The sequence below is a fragment of the Anopheles funestus genome, chromosome 3RL, assembly GCF_943734845.2.
Source record: "Anopheles funestus chromosome 3RL, idAnoFuneDA-416_04, whole genome shotgun sequence".
Taxonomy (NCBI): domain Eukaryota; kingdom Metazoa; phylum Arthropoda; class Insecta; order Diptera; family Culicidae; genus Anopheles; species Anopheles funestus.
The window spans coordinates 16,105,585-16,115,000 of NC_064599.1; the positions used below are offsets into that span (position 1 = coordinate 16,105,585).

Here is a 9,416-nt window from a genome sequence, read left to right on the forward strand (position 1 = left end):
TACGCTTATAGCCCCATTCGGAACGACCGCGATATGCGATTGTGTTGCTCGTTTCCGGTTAAAACGTTCCTCCCTTAAGGGCTGTACTGTTTTATTTAAAATTTCACACTAACATAAAAGTAGCTTTGTTTTGCTTTTGTTTCAAAATTTTACAAACACAAAACATTGTCAACAATACGCTACAGCGGGATAGTGTTCCGTTGAGATTTAAAGTGATCATCAGCGTTCCGCTAGTTTGCAGATCGGAACAATCTGTTTTTCACATTTTCTCTTCCGTTCTCGTGTTCTATTTTTCCTCTCCCGCCCAGTTCACATCGGTGACGTACGCACGATTGTGCTTAATTATAGAACTACACTCTCGTTTACAGGCATCAACCCCGCCGGGGGCTGTACCATGGGTTAATTGCGCGTGCAATGCGAAAAAGAAAAATTAAATGCGTGTTACCTTTTTTCCTGCGTCGATCGAGCCCTTTAGGCGCGTAGGGGAAAATATTTACTGCTCTTGGCTGCCTGCAATGCATGCATACACGGGTCTAGGTCAGGGATGAATGAACAGACGCGATTGTTGTGCTCAAATAACAAATAACTCAACCTGTACGGCGCACGTACTACCAGCTGTATTGATAGATCAGGAAGTAAACTTTCCATTTCTAGCAGGGCTTCTTAATCGGAAGGAAAACAGGTTCACACACTTCGAAGCAGTTGCATTGTTTCATTATATCTTTTAATGTTTCAGGTTTTATTACTCTTGGTTTTGGGTTTGTTCTATGTACATTGGTTTTTCTTTTTTGTTGTTTTTGTTTTGTTGATAATTTTAGCCTCTTTCTATTAACCATCTCCACGACACGTTTTCCCATTATCGTTGAGCGCGCTTTTTTTTTCTTTACTTTTTATATTCTCATACTGTTTACAAACTTTTTTCCCTCCTCCTCCTCCACTCCCACACACCTACCGGCAGATGCTGTTAAGATTTTATTCTTTCACCCATAGTGTTAATATTTCCCTTTGTTGTTCTGTTCCGTGTTCGTGTTCCATTCTGTTTTGTTTTTGTCGCAAATTTGCATAATTTGTATATGTATATGTATAAGTATATATATAGTTTTTGGTATCTTCTAAATAATTACACAACCTTTCAAATCTGTTTTCTATAAATTTCAATAATTTGTCTTCGTTTCATTTGTTATTCGTTTTGTGTGTGTCTGTGTATGATTTTTTTCTTCTTTAGCTGCGTTTGCGTTTCTTTTTACGACGCAGCCAGATCTCTTTTTTATATTTTTCTTTTGTTTATTTTTTTCATCATCATTACTTCTGTTGTTCTATTACATGAAGGGGATGTTTTTTTATATATTTGTTTCGTTTTCTTTTTCTTTTGTTTGTTTGCTACACTAACTCGGCTTATAGTTATATAATTTAACAAAATTCTAGCTAACTTTCTACAATGTTCGCTTCCAGTGGCTTTCAGCTTTAATTTACCTTACCCTCTTATGTGTTTGTTGTTGTTGCTGTTGCTGTTTTGTTCATAAATGTTACTACATTGCTAAATTGGTTTCTATTTAATGTGTGTTGTAATGCTCTTTGTAGCTTATTGTTTTATGCCGTTTGCTGTTGTTTTGTTTTAGACTCTTTTGAAGTGTAGTTGCATGCCATTTCGGTGAATTTATTATGTTGCACTGTACTGTGTGTAGTTAACGAACATGAAAAGGAGTTTTTTTAATCTTTTAAAAAATGCTTGCACTCAGTGTTATTATTTTTCGCTTTCTGATTTTTTCTTGAAGGAAGGGAGGGTTTTAAGGGGTATAAGCAGAAGATTGTTCAAAGTGTTTTACATATTATTACTCTGTTGTTTATTGTTTGTGTTTTTACATTGGCCTGCATTCCTAGCAATACATGCTCGATATTCAGAACAGGAAAGCATACCTTCGCACTTATTGAGTCGTTGCAATTAATAGATTAATTAGAGAAATAAAATGTTTCGTTTTTTAAATATTTCCTTTCATAGCAATTTACATCAGCCAAAGAGATCGGAAGAACGTTGAATTGCTATGGGCAATTGAATTTAACTTAACTGTGTCTTACAAACGACCTTATCTAATTCTATATGTTACTTTCACGCAAAATCTGTCACTGGGTACACATATACGCGTGTAAATTCTTGCAAAAATGTGTAAAACTACATAACAAGCGAAGGGGGGGAGGGACCAAAAACACAAATCAAACACACCCCATTAACAGGGGTATTCTGTGTCTGTCCTACAATTCTAACCATTTCAATATGGCTTTCAACGTGTGCAACACTTAGCTATATGGCTGCAAACACGCTTTACACTATCACGATAAATTCGCTTAACCACTAATACAGCGCAGTTATCAATGCAGCTAACGAGGTTTTTTACCAACATTCGGGTAAATGGCATGTTATGTTTATGCATTTGTGTTACTTTACTATTCGAAGCGTATTTGTTGGCGCAAATAAAAAAAACAATAGTTGCGCTTTTGTTTAGCCAATTTTGTGAGAGACACTAAAACTGCTTCAACTTACATCGAAGAATTTATACTTTACAAGTGTCTCTTTTATTAGAGCTTTTCTGCTTCCCAAAAAATGAAGTTTGAGAAAAGGTGTGGTTAACAGAAGCAATTAAGAAGAACAATTAATTGACAATTTGTTTTTTGTGCTTAAATTGTTGCACTATTAAAAACAAAACTTTTGTGTACTTGTATTTACATTTTGTATTGCAATGTAATTTTATGATAAAGTGTTTTAGAATGAAAAGTTTTTTTCTTTAAGACTGGTTACACATTAGAAGTTTAATGTTAACGAATTACTTTTACAACCTCTCGATGTAATGCTACATCGCACTAGTGTTTGTGTTGATTTCTTTATTTTTCAATTTGTTTCTTTTATTTACTTAATATTGTCTTTTACTTATTTTAACAAAAAAAATATTCCTTTGGTTAATTTAATATCATGATATTAAAACTTATGTTTGAAAGAGGTGAAGAAGTGCAAAACGTTACATTTCGTTCTCACCGGTTAAAAACCAATAACAACTTAAACTAAACAAAGCTTAAGCTTTTAGCTACGTCCAACGGTTAGGCCTTTTTTGGAAAAGAAACGTCTCAGCAGAACGTACTCTCGCTTGGCGTAACTTAAGATAACATCAACAACAATCTCGCAATTGGTGGTGAACTTTCGCAATATATAGCGTAGGCAGCGACGCGATCGCGACATACTTAGCGCGGCCAGGAGTATCTTACCGCGTATGCCTTAAAAGATGATCGCACATACACGATTCGAAGACTATCCACATATACCTTTCACCAACAGATATCGGAGGAAGAGAAAAAAACTTCCAATTGAAGGCAATCAACCTACCCCCGTTGAAGAAACGACATTCTCTCGCCCGGTCCAGCTGGTAGTGCTACTACTGAAGAAGATTACACACAATCGGGGGTAAGTGATGCGTTCCCAGCAAGTCACGATCAGTTTTGATTGGTTAATTTGATCGGACGCGCGACAAGAAGTAGATAATCACCTATCAAAGCTATTTGGGCGGCTAGTGGCCGATTGAGAAGGGCATTAAAAGGGGTAAGTTTTGCATTTGGGCGATCTTGAGTTCTCTGTGATGGCCCGTTGGCGTACACACGCTGGTGGCTATTGTCATTTATTGCTTCGTTGCTCTAGTTATGGTGACGCAGGGATTCGGTTTGATAGCCGAATTGTTAAGCGATTTTGTTTTGGTTCGGTCTCTGAGACCAGCGAAGACTGTGACCCATAATCCGTATGGCTAAGCGCAAATGAAACCTCGAAGCCAGCGGTAAACGATTCTAGAAACAAGTATCAACGAATGGCGTTCAATACACAGTACACTACTTATGGAATAAAATAAGCGTCAATAGTTGTTGTGGTCTCTACCATTAAAAAGCTCGCAAGACAATGTGCGCAAAGTTCTCGTTCGTGTTGTCTTTTTATAGCTGGCCCGCATAATGTAATAAGCATTAAACGTGAAGTTTCTCTCGTAACACTTTCCATATTCCATTCTATGTACAGACACAACATCTCGATTTGCATTTTTATAAGATTTGTTTGTATTGTTTTTTTTTTTGGTGTATAACTCTTAATCGCTTTGTCAACTCGTATCACCAGGTAACGATCGAGACTGTGACAAAAGCGTAATTAGTGAAACTCAAACAAAACCCAACATCGACAACGCAATGGTCGAACTAAACTCGATCTGGGGAGATAAATCTTTTCTTTACCTTTTACTCTTCTCTTTATATCATCTATGTTTGCTCACTGTGTTTTATTATGTTAGTTAGAACTAAATCAACAACAATCTGTCTCGGTGTGACCTAAGCTGTTTCGTGAATGTATTCTTTTTTGGTGACATCTGGTCTGATTTCGCCGAGATCGGAATACCACGCTGCCAGTATGTAATGCTGACAAATGGTTTTCGTTTTTTTTAACAACTGTAACCTCTAAGACCTTAAGAAAATTTATTGTTTTTTTTGCATTCGTTTCGTGTAGTGTTGGTGTGGTACACGAAGTTTTAATGTACTGTTATCCTATTTATTCGTTTTTTTGTTCTTTTGTTTTCTGTTCTTATATTTATTTCAACGTTATACTTTATTTCTTTTTGTTTTGTTTTTTTTTTCCTTCTTTCTCTCGCTACTTATGCCTTCCAATCTTTACTCTTATTGCAATGGAATGTCATTTTCTTTAATTTTACTGTTCGTGATTATTATTTATATTGTGGGGTTGTTTGTGATTTGCTTGTTTAATAACGTGAGTAACGTGGTTAATAAATATGGCGGATGTTTACATGCATCCATTCATGTGTTCTTTAACTGTATGTACATTTACCATCTTCAACTTTCTGTTCCGGTTTTTTCCATACGTTTCTGAACCCTTTTAAATGGCTTCTCATCATTCTATCGTACCTAACATTAGGTTGGAAGCTGCGATTTGGAGATGTATTGCTCATACCCAACTGGATAGTTATCGACCGATGTTGTCGTGAGCATGCGATGTTTTTTTTAAATATTTCTTAACTACTAAATTTGACATACGTGTGATCGCTAGCCCACTTTAATATCTACGTTTTAAGCGTATTAACTTACTCTCGTGTTACAATTACCGTTCACTAACCGCTATGCACCATCGGCATCACAGGCCGGATGGGTTTGCAATAGGGTAAATTAAATTAATTTTTCATTAAACAGCCGTAATCTGACTGAGCTTCGTTTTTGTTTGTTTGTATACAATGTAAGGAATTGGTATTTTTTAGTTCCAAGGTTGCCAGCAGCCGCTGTCAATCGGGTTTCCTAATATTAAGACGTTCCGAACCTTCGAAGACCAATATTCCTTGTGGAGTTTTTTTTTATGTTGCTGCTTTTTCTTCTTCTCCTCAAAACTACATTCTATCCTATCAACAATATTCATTACGCACTAACTGGGCGATGACCCTTTAATGTTATATTACTGCGACTGAGAAGCATTGCACACTGTACATTCGCTCAAACGTTCTACCACCGATGTGGCATGCATAGCTTTATTGGATAACACCATTTAAGAAACGTGAGGGGAATGGAAACGAAAACACAAACACTCCTATCCACTAGGAAAAAAACCTTCACCGATAGTGAAGTCAGGAACAGTATGGCATGTACTCGTTCATGTTTAATTGATTTAAATATCAAGGTTTTTGGTTTGCTAATTTGTACAAACAATTAGAATATGCACTTTACCTACGCGAATGCTCCCCCTTTTACAGGTAGCCAATCTTACCCATATCTTTCTCTACTATGAGCGTATAGTACACATCATACAGCGATTTGCAGATTGCAATATTAGCATCATCGGACAGTGTTATCGTAAAGGTGTGCACAGTAATGGAACTGACGGACGAAAAATAGTGACTATAATGGGGTTTAACCATTTCAGCTAGCTTTAGTAGTGGCTACTAGTAAATTCGATTGATGATTTAGGCATCATTTCCCAACCGTTCCCGATCGGATCTTTCCGTCTTACATATTTCACAGTACAATGTAGAGATAGTCGTGTGAGGTAACATATAACTCAATGCTATTGGAGAATATTTAGAAAAGAAAATAAACTAGCTTTCTTTGTATAAATGCATCTCTTTTCTGTTTTGTGATTATCATAACGTTCATTTTAAAAGGTAGAAAAAAAACCTTTCTATATGCTCCTTTACCATATTCCTCCAACGTCGGACGACTTAAACGTCCTTAATCCTTCATACCAATATATTCGTTCTATCTCTTCTCACACAAATTCCAAAAACTCTACTTACACACTAAATGCATAACTGCAATTAAAAAAATATATATTTATATACGAAAGCATCTGTTTGTACGATCACTGCTCCATGGTGGAGTTGATCCATCTGGGTACTACTGATAAGATAAATCACAAACTGATATGCAAGAAGTGTAACGATTTTACCAACAGGAGTGCATTTGCATCTTTGTGGTTTGGTAGAAAAGTGTTGTTAGAAGCAGAGTGAAATAGAAAAATCGATTAACACACTTAGCGTAAATACAGATTTAACCACTCTCCTTTGTTGCGTACTGAGTTTCTTAGCATTGGAAGTGTTATTCGCAATCGTTTCCTACACGTTGTCCAATGTTGGGGTGTGCCCCAATCCAGTTCCACTGGCTGTACAGATACTATTTATCTCATCTTAAAATGCTACCTCACGAATTAGTTTTTCGTTAATCTATGAACTAAATCGTAACCATAGGAGAACCGTAGAGTTCGTTAAGTTCTAGAACTTCTACTAATGTGAAGTTAATCTTTGGTAATGCTTCATGTACATGCATTCTACGCGGGTCTTACAGTGTACGTAGTTGTGTTTAAAGATATATTGCTATTTGTTTATTCTATCCTCTCTATCGTCTCTGTTATCCCAGACTAAAGTAAAAAGAAGTGTATGAACTCTGACCCGGAACAGCGCTCTGTCTTACGATGGTCTTGAGATAAGAGGCGAGCATGAAACTTACTCAGATAGAAGATTGTCAACTGTCATCAGCCATTTTTCCTTCATTCACTGTACGTTCCGATGGTCAGCTCGACGGTCCTTCAGGGAGATCCTGTTCGGTGAAGCTAGATGGCCGGTCGGCTGGTTCGCTATGACGACTGCTGGGAGAACCGGGCGATCGTCCTGCTTTACATTCCAGTTCGTTCGTGATCTCAACCGTCACGGTACCACCAGCCGGATCGTACTCGATTTTGTTAATATCGGTACCCTCACCGGATATTCCATCAGCAGGCGCCACTCTTGTCGATTGATCATCGTAGTCGTAGAAAATATTGCTCGTATCGCGTGGCAGATTAACATCGATCGGTTCCGGATCGATCGGTATCGCTACCGTGCCGGTGGTGGTTGCGTTCGTACCATCCTGATCCGGTGATTCCATCGGGCTTTCCACACAGATTGTCACGACGGGACGTGGTTCACCTTCCAGCCCACCTAGAATTTGATAGTCAACGTTCGTGCCGGGTGAAAGTTTGATGTCACTTGCACGGGATGGATCGCGCGGTTCTTTGACTTTAGGTTCGCCTTTTTCGGTTGATTCGTCGGGGTAAGGTAGGTGATGGTCAAAGAAACAACGCACAACAACAACGCACACAACAAACACACATCAAGTACGGATAGATTCGGAACGGAAGAACAGCGAGGGGTGGGAGAGAAGAGAGAAGAACATAGAAAGAAAAAAAAACACATTTACAGCAAAAACAGAGGTGCATTGGGTAGCCTTTTCATTCGGTGTGATGGAGTGTACAGTGAGCGGCTACTTTTGAAACAGTTGGTGTCCGATTCGTGTCGCACTCAACCAAATATTGCTGCTAGTTGGTGTTGGGTATTGGGTGTTTAGCATACAATTACTGCAATGGTAGGAATGCATCCAACCGAATGTAACGCACAACGATTCAGCTTACCTTTCTCATCTAGTTCTGATTGATATTCTTCACTCTCGCGGTGCACCAACACATGTACGAGCGTTTCACCCGGTGCAGGAACAGCCGGAACATCCGGTGATGGTTCCGTTACGAGTATACTCACGTCAGCAGCAGATGTCGACAGCGTATCATCCGCTAGAATACAGTAAAAAAACAAGAACAGTGTGAACAATATCGGACAGCCTCGTTTAATTTCTCCGATACTCACGCACTACCGCATTACGATTTAGCCGTAAAGCACTCTGAGCGGAAAATCCACGCTCCAACGGAGGCTTTTTCTTCACGAAGCTCGTGGCGCGCTTCGACTTTGGCGTCGTTGGAGGGGGCACTGGTACCTTCTCGAGTGATGTGGTAAGCGACAAGTTTGTATCACTGTCCTTCAGTGGTCGCTTCTGAGGCTGCGGTGATGAGGTAGACGTTTCTTCGACGGCGTCCTGGTGCCGCAGGAAGAAAGGAAAATTGTAGAACGATTTGCGACGCTGTCCTTTCACATCCGGGGCGTCCCTGTAGAGAATCAACGAGGTTACAGGTGAGTGTTTGTAAGCTAATGGTGGGTAGGTGTTGCACATACTTCATCTCAACTCCGTTCGAATGTTGTTGCTTGACATCTTTTACCATATCGCTTGTGCCAGATACCAGCATTAGCGGCAGATTAAGCCATGGACCCGCCAACTCACTCAAATCAGAAGCGTCCGATGCTCGGGATGACTTTCGCGATGAGGCACGGCTCGAAGTGGCCGTTCCACGACGGTGAACCTGCAGGTGCAGGAAGTTTAACGCTGACAGTTTGCTCTGCCATCCTCCTGGGCTAGAAGTTTGCGTGTTGTCCTCATCCAGTGACATCGGAGAGCGTTCTCGTTCACGCTTCAACCTAAAATGTGTGTCAAAAGTCATTCATTTGTATCAATAGAAACAACCAAACGTAGGTACAGTAGGTCTTACCTCACATAATCGCGAAATGCCATCTGAATAGTTTTGGCCGCTTTTTCCTGACGTTTCCAAATGCGCGTAGACGACACAATTTCCAGCTCTTTCCTCGTCGGGAATTGTTTCTTGAACTTTTGATCCATCTGATCCTGGAGCTGCTTAAAGTTGTCCGTTTCCTCCACGTGGCCAAGTACGTGTTTGACCAGAGCATGTAGAATATCCAGACAGTGGATCTTGTTGCCCTTCGAAATAGGCAAATTGAAGGAAACCAGTGCAACTGTATTCGGTTTCGGGATCCCGAGTGGAGGATCGAGAGAAGCAATGAAATCCGAAAGCTGATTGAAGTGTATGAACTGTCCAGCATGTGGATCGTATTTCGACCACCGGATATAGAACATCTCCAAATCATCTTCTACGATGCCGATCTCCTCCTCCTGATGTGCTTGATTGAAGTTCTCCAGAATGATAGCGATGTACATGTTTATCACGATCATGTAGCTGATGATGA

General features: G+C 39.5%; 1 protein-coding gene across 1 annotated transcript in view; it reads right to left on the minus strand.

The window, feature by feature from the left end:
* Positions 1 to 702: 702 nt before the first annotated feature.
* Positions 703 to 9,416, minus strand: part of LOC125768987 (sodium channel protein 60E) — a 121,981-nt gene continuing 113,267 nt past the window's right edge. Inside the window, exons 31-35 of the mRNA XM_049437344.1 lie at positions 8,924 to 9,416; positions 8,553 to 8,852; positions 8,190 to 8,485; positions 7,961 to 8,116; positions 703 to 7,580 (exon numbers count right to left, since the gene is read on the minus strand). The exon at positions 8,924 to 9,416 is cut by the window's right edge and continues 343 nt beyond it. Coding sequence (XP_049293301.1) covers positions 7,084 to 7,580; positions 7,961 to 8,116; positions 8,190 to 8,485; positions 8,553 to 8,852; positions 8,924 to 9,416 — 1,742 coding nt within the window. The 3' untranslated portion in view covers positions 703 to 7,083. The remainder of the gene's footprint in view (positions 7,581 to 7,960; positions 8,117 to 8,189; positions 8,486 to 8,552; positions 8,853 to 8,923) is intronic.